This window comes from Callionymus lyra, chromosome 12 (assembly GCF_982586985.1).
Source record: "Callionymus lyra chromosome 12, fCalLyr1.hap1.1, whole genome shotgun sequence".
Taxonomy (NCBI): domain Eukaryota; kingdom Metazoa; phylum Chordata; class Actinopteri; order Syngnathiformes; family Callionymidae; genus Callionymus; species Callionymus lyra.
The window spans coordinates 5,084,432-5,098,586 of NC_141829.1; the positions used below are offsets into that span (position 1 = coordinate 5,084,432).

The window sequence follows — 14,155 nt, forward strand, 5'->3', positions numbered from 1 at the left end:
AAAAACGTAAAAAACGTAAAAATCATCAAAAAAGGAAAAAAAACGTCACATACATCGCAAACGTCAAAAACGTAAAAAACGTCAATAACGTCAAAAAATTAAAAAACGTAAAAAACATAAAAAACATCACAAACGTCAAAAACGTCACAAACGTAAAAAACATCAAAAACGTCAAAAACGTCGCAAACGTCACAAACATCGCAAACGTCGCAAACGTAAAAACTTAAAAAACGTCACAAACGCCGCAAAAGTCACAAACGTCAAAAATGTCGCAAGCGCCGCAAACATCAAAAACGTAAAAAACGTCAATAACGTCAAAAAATTAAAAAACGTAAAAAACATAAAAAACATCACAAACGTAAAAAACTTAAAAAACTTCAAAAACCTAAAAAACTTAAAAAACTTAAAAAACGTAAAAACGTAAAAACATCACTAACGTCACAAACAACACAAACACGTCCAGCACACAGACACACAGAAGCAAGTTCTCACCGGGCGGGTAAACCAGCGCCACATGGTCGCCCGTGTTCAGGCGTCCTGAGAGAGCGGCCGCCACTCGCTCGGCGCGCTTGTGCAGCTGCAGACAGGAGGCGGAGCTAGCCACGGTGCCCTGAGGAGGATCCAGGGTTAGAAGGAGTAACCACACAGTAGCGACACAGTAGCGACACAGTGACGACACAGTGCCGACACAGTGCCGACACAGTGCCGACACAGTGCCGACACAGTGCCGACACAGTGCCGACACAGTGCCGACACAGTGCCGACACAGTGCCGACACAGTGACGACACAGTGACGACACACTGCCGACACAGTGACGACACAGTGACGACACAGTGACGACACAGTGACGACACACTGACGACACACTGACGACACACTGACGACACAGTGACGACACAGTGACGACACAGTGACGACACAGTGACGACACAGTGCCGACACAGTACCGACACAGTACAGACACAGTGACGACACAGTGACGACACAGTACCGACACAGTACCGACACAGTGACGACACAGTACCCACAGAGTACCCACACAGTACCCACACAGTACCCACACAGTGACGACACAGTACCGACACAGTGACGACACAGTGACGACACAGTACCGACACAGTACCGACACAGTACCGACACAGTACCGACACAGTACCCACACAGTGACGACACAGTGACGACACAGTGACGACACAGTGACGACACAGTGACGACACAGTACCGACACAATACCGACACAGTACCGACACAGGAACCACATCATAGACACACCTTGGCGTTCAGGACCATGAACAGCGAGTGATCGGGCGTGGCCTGAGCTCGCCACTGCAGCACGTCCTGGATGTAGAGGAACTGCAACACAAACACACACAACTATAAAAACACTCACGGTGTCGATGAGACAGTATTACTCGCTCGCACAGCACACATGGAGGAGGTGCTGCTGCTGCTTCACCACAGAGAGTGACTGAAGTCAAATAGTTTGAGGAAAATTATTATAAGTTTTCAGTTATTGAAGATCTTTATGTACTTTTGACGTATATCAGTGTCGTCAGAATATTCTACTAGTCATTCTACTTCTACTTCTCCTTCCTCTGCTACTACTTCTACAACTTCTAATATTACTTATACTACTTCTATATCTACTTCTTCTTCTACTACTACTAATCATTCTACTTCTACTTATTCTACTTCTATTGATATTTCTTCTCCTACTACTACTACTCATTCTACTTCTTCTTCTACAACTTCAAATATTACTTCTACTTCTACTACTTCTATTTCTACTTCTTCTTTATACTACTACTAATCATTATACTTCTACTTCTCCTTCTACTACCTCTACTACTTCTAATATTAATTCTACTTCTACTTCAACTAATGCTACTTCTACTACTAATTATACTTTTACTACTAATGATAATTCTACTTCTACTACTTCTACACTACCTCTACTATTAGTTCTACGTCTACTACTAATTATACTACTTCTACTACTCATTCTTCTTCTACGTCTTCTACTTCTACTACTTATTCTACTTCTACTACTACCTCTACTACTTCTTCTATAGATTCTAGTACTTTTTTTCTTCTTTTTATTCCTCTTCCTTTTCAAAGAAAAATAACAATCACGGAGTATAAGAGTATTGTGTTCATCCTGTGGTGAGGTATTTATTTTTTAACAGTTTTTCATGAATAGATAATGTATGTTTAGTTGTTGTTGTTGTTCATTAAACATTGGACCTGATAAAAGTGAGTGATCTTTGTATCGTTTAAAATCTGTGGATTCATGGTTTATAATTGACACTGTTAAATGTCGCTGTTATAATAATATAATATAATAATATATTAATAATATAAAAGAGTCACCAGACAAAACCAACAGACCACTGAGCTACTCGATCAAGCTTTCAGCCAATCATGCGACGCACAGACGATCACATGACTGATCGAATAAATGTAAGGACTACAAATGGAAAAATATTGAGTTTTTGGGGTGATTATTGGAAATAGATTATAAAACAATATGTTTAGAATAAAAATCAATAATCAATTTGTTTTTATTCAAATACAAAAAAAAACGAATTTAAACTTTTTCAAAGTTTCAACATTTGAAATGTGAAATTCCTTCAACATTGCGATGATATTCTTCTTCTCAACCGTATCCTCCAGGTGAACATAAACAGTGACTTTCTACCTGTTCGTTGTCCTCCATCTGACCCACGTCTCTGCCGCACGCCTGTGCAATCCTCTTGCCGGCCACCAGGTTGCCCACGATCATGGAGGCGGGACCGACCTCTGCCCGGAGGAGCAGAAGCGTCAGTGACGAAGCCGGTGTAGCTACAATATCGTCCCCCCTTCAATGTCGTCCCCCCTTCAATGTCGTCCCCCCTTCAATATCGTCCCCCCTACAATATCGTCCCCCCTTCAATATCGTCCCCCCTTCAATATCGTCCCCCCTACAATATCGTCCCCCCTTCAATATCGTCCCCCCTTCAATATCGTCCCCCCTTCAATGTCGTCCCCCCTTCAATATCGTCCCCCCTTCAATATCGTCCCCCCTACAATATCGTCCCCCCTTCAATATCGTCCCCCCTAAAATATCGTCCCCCTCTTCCTACGTGATGACGTCACACACAGCATACGCGAACGTCCCTTTAAAATATTTTTATGGGTTAAACAAACGTCAACAGAACGTTTACATGATACTTTTAACCACATAAAACATTTATATTGACAAAAAGACGATGTTCGTCAACATAATCACTTTCTTTCACTTCCTGGTCTGACGATCATGTGACTTTAACAGGAAGTGACCTCGCTACATGTGACGAAGCCGCTGATTGGCTGAAGCTGTTCTACTAATAATAATATAATATTAACACAACTGTACAATGAAATACAAACATTCGAGTTCAGAAATAATTCGCTTTTCAAAAAAAAAAAAAAATGTTATTACCTCATTAATAAAAATAAAATGACTTGTTCAATAAAGTGGGCATATGTACATTTAATAATTGATTTAATTGATTAAAAAAAAAAAATCGAAATGAAACCTAAATAATTACTGAGGTGTTTATGATCCGAACTACAGACAAGTTATTGAAAGGGAAATATTCTAACTTTTTTTTTATTTGACAAACGAAATTATTTGGGAACGCGAATGTTTGTATTTCCTTGTTCAGTTGTGCTTTATTATTATATTATTATTAGTAAAACAGCTTCAGCCAATCAGCGGCTTCGTCACATGTAGCGAGGTCACTTCCTGTTGGTGTCAAAGTCACGTGATCGTCAGACCAGGAAGTGAAAGAAAGTGATGATGTTGACGAAGATCGTCTTCTTGTCAATATAAATGTTTTATGTGGTAAAAAGTATCATGTAAACGTTCTGTTGACGCTTCTTTAACCCATAAAAATATTTTAAAGAGACGTTCGCATATGCAGCGAGTGACGTCATCACGTAGGAAGAGGGGGACGATATTGTATCTTCACCGGTCCTTCGGGTCCGGGGCTCACCTGGCTGCTTCTGCCGGGGTTTGGGCAGGTTGGTCACGCAGGTGTGGGGGCACATCAGGACGTTGCAGGGGTGCAGGGCGCCCTCCAGGAAGCGCTGTTTGGTCTCGGAGATGTGGATTCCGCCCAGAGCGGCTTTGGGCAGCGTGTTGGCAGGAACCAGCGCCAGGCAGTAGACGCCGACCTGGTGGATGCTGTCGATGGCCTGAGAGACACAAACATGTCACTCACGGGTTCACGAGCCTCCACTTTTACAATGACTTTTAAAGATGCTGACAAGGTCTTCAACTGAGAGAGAGAGGAGGAGGAAGAGGTGTGGAAGAAGAGAAGTGAGAGGAGGAGAGGAAGGGTAAGCAAGAGATGGAGGAAGAAGGAGTATAGGTGGAAAATGATGAAGAGAAGCAGGGGGAGGAGAAAGAAGAAGAGAAGGAAGAGGAGGAGAAAGAAGTGGATAAAGAGGAATAGAATAAGAGGAGGAGAAAGAAGCGGATGAAAGGAGTAGAAGAAGAGGAGGAGAAAGAAGGAGGATGAGGAGGGAGAAATGGATGAAAGGAGTAGAAGAAGAGGAGCAGGAGGAGGAGAAAGAAGGAGGAAGAGGAGAAAAATGATGAAGAGAAGCAGGGGGAGGAGAAAGAAGAAGAGAAGGAAGAAGAGGAGAAAGAAGCGGATGAAAGGAGTAGAAGAAGAGGAGCAGGAGGAGGAGAAAGAAGGAGGAAGAGGAGGAAAATGATGAAGAGAAGCAGGGGGAGGAGAAAGAAGAAGAGAAGGAAGAGGAGGAGAAAGAAGTGGATAAAGAGGAATAGAATAAGAGGAGGAGGAGAAAGAAGCGGATGAAAGGAGTAGAAGAAGAGGACGAGAAAGAAGGAGGATGAAAGGAGTAGAAGAAGAGGATCAGGAGGAGGAGAAAGAAGAAGAGAAGAAAGAGGAGGAGAAAGAAGGAGGATGAATTGGAAGATGATGAAGAGAAGCAGGAGGAGGAGAAAGAAGAAGAGAAGGAAAAGGAGGAGAAAGAAACGGATGAAAGGAGTAGAAGAAGAGGAGGAGGAGAAAGAAGTGGATAAAGAGGAATAGAAAAAGAGAAGGAAGAGGAGGAGAAAGAAATGGATGAAAGGAGTAGAAGAAAAGTAGCAGGAGGAGGAGAAAGAAGGAGGAAGAGGAGAAAAATGATGAAGAGAAGCAGGGGGAGGAGAAAGAAGAAGAGAAGGAAGAGGAGGAGAAAGAAGTGGATAAAGAGGAATAGAATAAGAGGAGGAAGAGGAGGAGAAAGAAGCAGATGAAAGGAGTAGAAGAAGAGGAGCAGGAGGAGGAGAAAGGAGGAAGAGGAAGAAAATGATGAAGAGAAGCAGGGGGAGGAGAAAGAAGAAGAGAAAGAAGAGGAGGAGAAAGAAGTGGATAAAGAGGAATAGAATAAGAGGAGGAAGAGGAGGAGAAAGAAGCGGATGAAAGGAGTAGAAGAAGAGGAGGAGAAAGAAGGAGGATGAGGAGGGAGATGATGAAGTGAAGCAGGAGGATGAGAAAGAAGAAGAGAAGGAAGAGGAGGAGAAGGAAGTGGATAAAGAGGAATAGAATAAGAGAAGGAAGAGGAGGAGAAAGAAGCGGATGAAAGGAGTAGAAGAAGAGGAGGAGAAAGAAGGAGGATGAGGAGGGAGATGATGAAGTGAAGCAGGAGGATGAGAAAGAAGAAGAGAAGGAAGAGGAGGAGAAAGAATCGGATGAAAGGAGTAGAAGAAGAGGAGCAGGAGGAGGAGAAAGAAGAAGAGAAGAAAGAGGAGGAGAAAGAAGGAGATTGGAAATAGGAGGAGAAAGAAGGAGGATGAATTGGAAGATGATGAAGAGAAGCAGGAGGAGGAGAAAGAAGAAGAGAAGGAAGAGGTCACTAGAGTAACCGAAACAAAAGTTCTTCTCTGTAAATATTTATTCAGGAAGAAACTAATCTGCTCATAAAAAGTGTGAAGTAAAGATTTTTCTATTTAATTCTGATTCAATAGGAAAGAGTGGTCGGTGGCCGTCGGCCGTAACCCGCGCCACAGCACACGCCCTCACCTGCAGGACGCGACTCATCCACTGGAAACTGTCCTCCTCGGAGGCGTCCGGCCTCTGCTCGGCCACGACCACGATCCTCTCGTCGTGAAGAACCGACACCGAAAACACGGCGATCCTGGGAGAACAACATAGTTTTACGAGCGACAGGAAGTCGGACTTGGAACCGAAGACAAAGGATTCTTGCGGACCTTCCTCGGTACACGAACTTCATGGGCTCGACCGCCAGAGCCGTCGCCACCACGTCGTCGGCGTTGTGTCGGCGCCCGCTGACCACCATCAGCCCGTCCATCTTCCCGACCACGAACACCAGGCTGTCCTGAAGACCAAGATACTTTCATTCTGTTCCTCGTCCGTCGGGTCTCGTGACCTGGACTTACCGGGCCCACGAAGCCCAGCAGGGAGGTTCTGGTGAAGGGTCGGTCACTGACGGGGAGTCCAGACGAGTTCAGAGGAAGAGTCTGTGAGGAAAACACACGGAAGTCAAGAGAGTTTCTTTTTAACAAACTTTGGGAACATTTTTAATTGAATTTTAATCTTTATTGACATCATTAGTGACGACAAGAGGCTTTTAAAGAAGTTCCATGAAGTAACAACAACACGTCACTAAGAAACACACACCAGTGATAAACAAAACGACTCCTGAATGATTTGTGTTTTTTTCAAACAAACAGTAATTATTTTGAAGGCAGAAAAAATATGTTTTTAATAATTTATGTTCATTATTATCTTTAAATTGTATATTTTCCAGATTATTATTTTTTTTCTACATAGATTTATTTAATGATTTCAACGCTAGTTTATTTAATTTTTTATTTCTATTTTTTTTTTTTAATTCGGAGACTTTTAAAATACAATATAAAAATGTTGGTCAACACTAATGCTCAGCTACTTAAGCCTAATTTCAGCCAATCACACGGCTCCGTAGAAGCACGTGATCCGGTAGCTCGGTACTCGATTGGTTTTGTCTGGCGACACTATGACATGTTTATGTTGAATTAAAAACATGTTTTAGCCTAAAAATAACTGGATATGCAGGCGTAAAAAATATAGACGGTAGAGAAGAAGGAGGAGGAGGAGGAGCATGAGAAGGAGGAGGACGAGGAGGAAGAGGAGCATGAGAAGGAGGAGGACGAGGAGAAAGAAGAGCATGAGAAGAAGGAGGAGGAAGAAGAGCATGAGAAGAAGGAAGAAGAACATGAGAAGAAGGAGGATGAGAAGGAGGAGGAGGAAGAAGAGCATGAGAAGAAGGAGGAGGAAGAAGAGCATGAGAAGAAGGAAGAAGAACATGAGAAGAAGGAGGAGGAAGAAGAGCATGAGAAGAAGGAAGAAGAACATGAGAAGAAGGAGGATGAGAAGGAGGAGGAGGAAGAAGAGCATGAGAAGAAGGAGGAGGAAGAAGAGCATGAGAAGAAGGAAGAAGAACATGAGAAGAAGGAGGATGAGAAGGAGGAGGAGGAAGAAGAGCATGAGAAGAAGGAGGAGGAAGAAGAGCATGAGAAGAAGGAAGAAGAACATGAGAAGAAGGAGGAGGAAGAAGAGCATGAGAAGAAGGAAGAAGAACATGAGAAGAAGGAGGATGAGAAGGAGGAGGAGGAAGAAGAGCATGAGAAGAAGGAGGAGGAAGAAGAGCATGAGAAGAAGGAAGAAGAACATGAGAAGAAGGAGGATGAGAAGGAGGAGGAGGAAGAAGAGCATGAGAAGAAGGAGGAGGAAGAAGAGCATGAGAAGAAGGAAGAAGAACATGAGAAGAAGGAGGATGAGGAGGAAGAGGAGCATGAGAAGGAGGAGGAGGAAGAAGAACATGAGAAGAAGGAGGATGAGGAGGAAGAGGAGCATGAGAAGGAGGAAGAAGAACATGAGAAGAAGGAGGATGAGGAGGAAGAGGAGCATGAGAAGGAGGAGGAGGAGGAGGAAGAGGAGCATGAGAAGAAGAAGGACGGAGAGGCAGAGGAGCATGAGAAGGAGGAGGAGGAAGAGAAGGAGATAGAGGAGGAGGAGTAAGAAGTAGGAGACATAAGAAGAGATGGGAGAAAAAAAGAGGGAGGATGTGGATAAGAAGAAGGAGGAGGATCGACAACGAGGAAGAGAAAATAAGGAGAATGAAAAGGAGGACAAGGAGGAGGAAAAGAAAAAGAAGATAAGGAGATTGAAAAAGAGGAGGAGGATAAAGACGAGGATAAGGAGGAGGAGGGAGAGAAGGAGGTAAAAAATGAGGGAGGAGAAATAAGAAGAGAAGGAGGAGGAAGTGAAGGAGGATAAAAGAAGAAGAAAGATGAAAAGGAGAATAAAGAAGAAAAGGAGGATGAAGAGGAGAAGAATGAAGAGGCGGAGGAGGAAGAGAAGGAGTAGAATGAAGAGGAGAAGAAAGAAGAGGAGGTTGAAGAGGAGGATGAAGAAGAAGAAAGCTATAGACGGCGACAGAAACACAAACTTCACCTCGAAGGTGTTCTTCGTCATCCCAGGAAGTCCATAATAAGCCACTCCAGTGAATCCTGAGCTCACGCAGATCTCGCCGACTTCGTCCGTGTGGCAGAGGAACGGCGTTCCTTCCACTCGCACCACGACCACCAGGGCTGAGGACCACACCAGACGTCAGGAGATGTTTTATGTCTCTGGAGACTCTGGACCGACCTCTGGGCATGACCTGACCCACGTCCTGCACCGTCAGCACCGACAGCTTCTCCTCCGTGTCCACGCGGATCACGCCGTGACTCAGACCCCCCATGGAGAGGACCGCCTTCCCCGGAGGAGGGACGCCCGACTCTGGGGGTCTGAGGAGGTTCAGATGGATTTATATGACATTATCTCATACTTTATACGTTTTTATATCGTGACACTTTCATGTTTCTACTTAAATAATGACTCTTTTTAATGTTTTTTATTATCATTTACATTTATTTTTAATTACTACATTTATTTATTTGTTTATTGAAAGGATGATTTTTGTTTTATTTATCTAGAAAAAAATCAATTACTTTATTATTATTATTATTATTTTTTTTACACATAGAGTTTGTTCCAAAATGTATAAAATTAAAATAACTTTTTTCCTTTATTAGAATAAAATTATCAAACTCAGAAAAAAAAATCGATAACTATTTTAAAAAAAAAGTATTTTCTAATCATTTAAATTAACAATTAACAAACTTTATATTTAAAAAAAAAACATTCATTTTGAAAAGGTTAAAGAATAATTAAACATAATAATGAAAATAATAATAATTTAGCTCTTTTATACAGAAACAATTAAATTAATGATTTGAAAAAATAATCTGTAAAGTATTTGAAATAAATACACGTTACAAGATATTTATATTTATTATAAAATGTAAAATACAACTAATAATATTCTTTGATAAATCAATGTGGCGCTTTTTTTTATTTGAGTACATAAAAATAAATAAAACAAAAAGATACTATCATCAGTTCAACAGTTTTTAAAAGTGGTGCAGTAACTGAGCTTCACCTCCGGATGGCGACCGTGAGCGCCTCTGAGGAGCCGGCACATGGGCAGATCACTTCAGGTCGAAGTCCACGTGCTTGAAACACGTTCAGGAAAGCATCGCAGGAAGATATCGACCCTGAGGTGGACAAACAAAACACTTCACCCGTCAGCGAGGAGACCAGGAGGAGCAGGAGGAGCACGAAGAGGAAGATGACGATCAAGAGGAAGCAAAGGAGGAGGAGGAAGAAGAGTAGAAAATGAAAAAAGGAGGAGGAGGTAGAAGAAGAGGAGAAAATAGAAAAAGGAGGAGGAGGAGGATCAGTTTAAGCTTAAAGAGGAATAGGAACAAGAGGAAGGAGAGAAGGAGTAGGTTGAAGAGGAGGAGGAGGAGGAGGAAGAGGTGTGGAAGGAAGAAGAGGAGAAGTAAGAGGAGGAGAATGGGAAAGAAGAGATGGAGGAAGAAGGAGGAAGAGAAGGAAAAAATAAGAGAAGAAGGAGAAAGATGAAAGGGAAGGATGAGGAGGACAAAGAAGAGGAGTAGAAGGAGGCGCAGGAAGAGGAAGAAGAAAAAATAGGAGGAAGAGGTGAACAAATAAAAGAGAGGAAGGGGAGCAGAAAGAAGAAAGGGGGAAAATGAGGAAGAAGAGGACGAGGAGGAGAAAGAGGAAGAAGAGGAAGAGGAGGAGAAAGGGGGAGAATGAGGAGGAAGAAGAGAACGAAGAGGAGGAGGAGAAGAAAAAGGAGGAGGATGAAGAAGAGGAAGAGGAGGAGGATGAAGAAGAAGAGGAGCAAGAGGAGAAGAACAAAGAAGAGATGGAGGAGGATAAAGAGGAAGAAGAGGAAGAGGAGGAGGATGAAGAGGAAGAGGAAGAGAAATTAGAAAAGGAGGAGAAGGAATAAGAGGATGAAGAGGAAGAGAAAGAAGAGGAGAAAGAGAAAGAGGAGGAGGATGAAGAGGAAGAAGAAGAGGATGAGGAGGAGGAGGATGAAAAAGAAGAGGAGGAGGAGGAGGCTGAAGAAGAAGAGGAGGAGGATGAAGAAGAGGAGGAAGAGGAAGAGGAGGATATAATGGAGGACGACTCACATGGATTGGCTCCGTCTGCAACGATCAACATCCTCAGTGAACTCAGACTCAGGTCCCTCTGGTCTCTCTGGGCCAACAGTGACCAGTGCATGTCTCTGGACTTGACCACGGCCACTCGAGCTGTCAATCAAAGAGAACCGCGAGGATCAGAACACGTGTCAGTCAAAGACCGAGTTGAACCCTGACCTTTGAAGGCCTGAACCTTCTGGATCCAGGACAGAGGGTTGACCTTCATGAGCGAGTAAGGAACGCTGACCACGTGCATCCGGATCATCACGCTCTGACCACACAGTCACAGTCACTAACATGAACAACACCTTCACTGGACCTTCACTCACGGCCAGGACTCCGTGCCACAGACCCGCCTCCCTCTTGAAGTCCAGAACGTTCACGATGGTCTCGGCTGTTGAGCGAACAACACACTCGTGTGAGAACATCAGCAGAACATCAGTGTCAGGAGAACGTCTTAGAGTTGGACTTAATTAAAATGTTAACATGTTTCTATGGATCTGTCATGATAACAAGGTGTGGAGGAGGAGGAGGAGGAGGAGGAGGAGGAGGAGGAGGAGGAGGAGGAGGAGGAGGAGGAGGAAGAAGAACATGAGAAGGAGGAGGAGGAAGAAGAAGAAGAGAAGGATAAGAAGAGGAGGAAGGAGAGCATGAGAAGAAGTAAGAAGAGAAGTATGAGAAGAAGAAGGAGAAGGAGGAAGAAGAAGAAGAGAAGGATGATAAGAAGAAGGAGGAGGAGGAAGAAGAAGAAGAGAAGGATGAGAAGAAGGAGGAAGAGGAGGAAAAGAAGAAGAGCATAAGAAGGAGGATGAGGAGGAGAAAGAAGAGCATGAGAAGAAGGAAGAAGAGAAGAAGGAGGAGGAAGAAGAAGAAGAGAAGGATGACAAAAAGGAGGAAGAGGAGGAAGAAGAGGATGAGAAGGAGGAGGAGGAAGAGAAGGAGAAGAAGGAGAATGGTAAAGGGAAGGAGGAGGAGGAGAGGAGGAGGAAGAGAAGGACATGGAGGAGGAGGAGAAAGAAGTAGGAGCCATAAGAAGAGAAGGAGGATGGAGAGAAAGTGAAGGAGGAGGAGAATAAGAAAGAGGAGGAGAAAGACAAAAAGAGGAAGGATGAAGAGGCGGAGAAGGACAAGGACAAGAAGGAAGAGGAGGAGGATTTGACAACGAGGAAGAGGAAGAAAAGGAGAATGAAGAGGAGGGAAAGGAGGAGGAAAAGAAAAAAAGATAAGGAGATTGAAAAAGAGGAGGATGAGGGGGAGAAGGAGGTGAAATAAGAAGTGGAAGAGGATAAAAGAAGAAGAAGAGAAGGAGGAGAAAGAATGATGATAAAGGTGTATAATGGTGTCAGTACCTTCAGTGTAGCTGCAGGCGTGAGTGAGAGAGTGACAGTGAGCCAACATGGCCGAGTGACACACAGTGACTCCCATAGTACTTCCTCCTTTACTGCTCTTGTACTGGTGTGAAGACAGAACCATTAGCTGGTCATGGAGGTCAGTGAAGGTCATGGAAGGTCATGGAGGTCAGTGAAAGTCATGGAAGGTCATGAAGGTCAGTGAAGCTTATGGTGGTCAGTGAAGGTCATGGAAGGTCATGGAGGTCATGGAGAACAGTGAAGGTCATGGAAGTCAGTGAAGGTCATGGAGGTCATGGAAGGTCATGAAGGTCAGTGAAGCTCATGGACGGTCATGGAGGTCAGTGAAGCTCATGGAAGGTCAGTGAAGGTCATGGAGGTCAATGAAGGTCATGGAGGTCAGTGAAGGTCATGGAAGGTAATGGAAGGTCATGGAGGTCAGCGAAGATCATGGAGGTCACGGAAGGTCAGTGACGGTCAGTGAAGGTCATGGAGGTCAGTGAAGGGAATGGAGGTCAGTAAAGGTCATCAAAGGTCATGGAGGTCAGTGAAGCTCATGGAGGTCAGTGAAGGTCATGGAGGTCATCGAAGGTCATCAAAGGTCATGGAAGGTCGTCTCACCTCGATGTAGGCGATGTCGTCGCTGGCGTCTCTGATCGGGGGGTGCCAGTCTTTGGGCGGCTTCACCACGTGTTTGCCGTCCGTCACGAACCAGAGCAGCCGAGGCCAACCTGAGGGACCAAACCTGAGTTCAGGAGGAAGATCTCATGTGACCACAGTTCTACCTTTGAAGGTCGCGACCTCCCCCGTCGGCGCTTTAGGGAGACCTTTCTGACAGGCGTCCGTGGTCAGAGCCAGAGTCACGCCACAGCTGCCCAGCAGGAAGCCGATCTGCTGACTCCCGGCGTCCTGGAGCAGCAACGACAAGTTTGTGTTGTGTTTGTTAAACTGTCGTCACTTTGTGTTTGTTAAACTGTCGTCACTTTGTGTTTGTTAAACAGTCGTCACTTTGTGTTGTGTTTGTTAAACACTCGTCACTTTGTGATTGTTAAACTGACGTCAGTTTGTGTTGTTTTGGTTAAACAGTCGTCACTTTGTGTTGTGTTTGTTAAACAGTCGTCACTTTGTGTTGTGTTTGTTAAACTGTCGTCGCTTTGTGTTGTGTTTGTTAAAAAGTTGTCACTTTGTGTTGTGTTTGTTAAACTGTCGTCGCTTTGTGTTGTGTTTGTTAAACAGTTGTCATTTTGTGTTGTGTTTGTTAAACGGTCGTCAGCTTGTGTTGTGTTTGTTAAACGGTTGTCAGTTTGTGTTGTGTTTGTTAAACGGTCGTCAGCTTGTGTTGTGTTTGTTAAACAGTTGTCATTTTGTGTTGTGTTTGTTAAACGGTCATCAGCTTGTGTTGTGTTTGTTAAACGGTTGTCATTTTGTGTTGTGTTTGTTAAACGGTTGTCAGTTTGTGTTGTGTTTGTTAAACGGTTGTCATTTTGTGTTGTGTTTGTTAAACGGTTGTCAGTTTGTGTTGTGTTTGTTAAACGGTCGTCACTTTGTGTTATGTTTGTTAAACATCCGTCAGTTTGTGTTGTGTTTGTTAAACCTCCGTCAGTTTGTGTTGTGTTGTTCAGAGCAAGACTGACCTTCCGTGTCAGCGGCACTTCTATAGGAACAGGCACCAGCTCTGCCAACAAACACCCATAGAAGGCGACCATGAACATGACTGGGTCGTTGTTGGGGAAAACCAGCGCCACCTGTGGGCAGACGACAGTCAGTGTAAGAAAAAAATAAAATATATACTGTATATATATATATACTATAGGAAGAATGAGGCGATTACTGAGGACGAGGGGATACAGTGAGTCCAGCAGCTTTTAAAGCTAAGTATTCAATAATACTACGCATATATACTTGTTACTACACTATAACAACACCAGAGTCAAGTACTGGACAATACTACACATATATCCGTGTTACTACACTATCACAACACCAGAGTCAAGTACTGGACAATACTACACATATATCCGTGTTACTACACTATCACAACACCAGAGTCAAGTACTGGACAATACTACACATATATACTTGTTACTACACTATCACAACACCAGAGTCAAGTACTGGACAATACTACACATATATCCTTGTTACTACAGTATCACAACACCAGAGTCAAGTACTGGACAATACTACACATATATACTTGTTACTACACTA

The 14,155-nt window shown here is 43.5% G+C and overlaps 1 protein-coding gene across 3 annotated transcripts in view; it reads right to left on the reverse strand.

Moving 5' to 3' along the window:
• Window positions 1-14,155, reverse strand: part of dip2a (DIP2 acetate--CoA ligase A) — a 106,206-nt gene that overhangs the window by 9,893 nt on the left and 82,158 nt on the right. For all 3 annotated transcript variants that reach the window (XM_087803461.1, XM_087803460.1, XM_087803459.1), the window contains 17 exons: window positions 13,579-13,689; window positions 12,730-12,853; window positions 12,566-12,675; window positions 11,945-12,047; window positions 10,925-10,989; window positions 10,773-10,866; window positions 10,587-10,706; window positions 9,524-9,638; window positions 8,689-8,828; window positions 8,494-8,630; window positions 6,435-6,515; window positions 6,246-6,373; window positions 6,058-6,172; window positions 4,018-4,219; window positions 2,700-2,800; window positions 1,274-1,354; window positions 493-610 (listed from right to left, as the gene is read on the reverse strand). In XM_087803461.1, coding sequence (XP_087659587.1) covers window positions 493-610; window positions 1,274-1,354; window positions 2,700-2,800; window positions 4,018-4,219; window positions 6,058-6,172; window positions 6,246-6,373; window positions 6,435-6,515; window positions 8,494-8,630; window positions 8,689-8,828; window positions 9,524-9,638; window positions 10,587-10,706; window positions 10,773-10,866; window positions 10,925-10,989; window positions 11,945-12,047; window positions 12,566-12,675; window positions 12,730-12,853; window positions 13,579-13,689 — 1,945 coding nt within the window. The remainder of the gene's footprint in view (window positions 1-492; window positions 611-1,273; window positions 1,355-2,699; window positions 2,801-4,017; window positions 4,220-6,057; window positions 6,173-6,245; window positions 6,374-6,434; window positions 6,516-8,493; window positions 8,631-8,688; window positions 8,829-9,523; window positions 9,639-10,586; window positions 10,707-10,772; window positions 10,867-10,924; window positions 10,990-11,944; window positions 12,048-12,565; window positions 12,676-12,729; window positions 12,854-13,578; window positions 13,690-14,155) is intronic.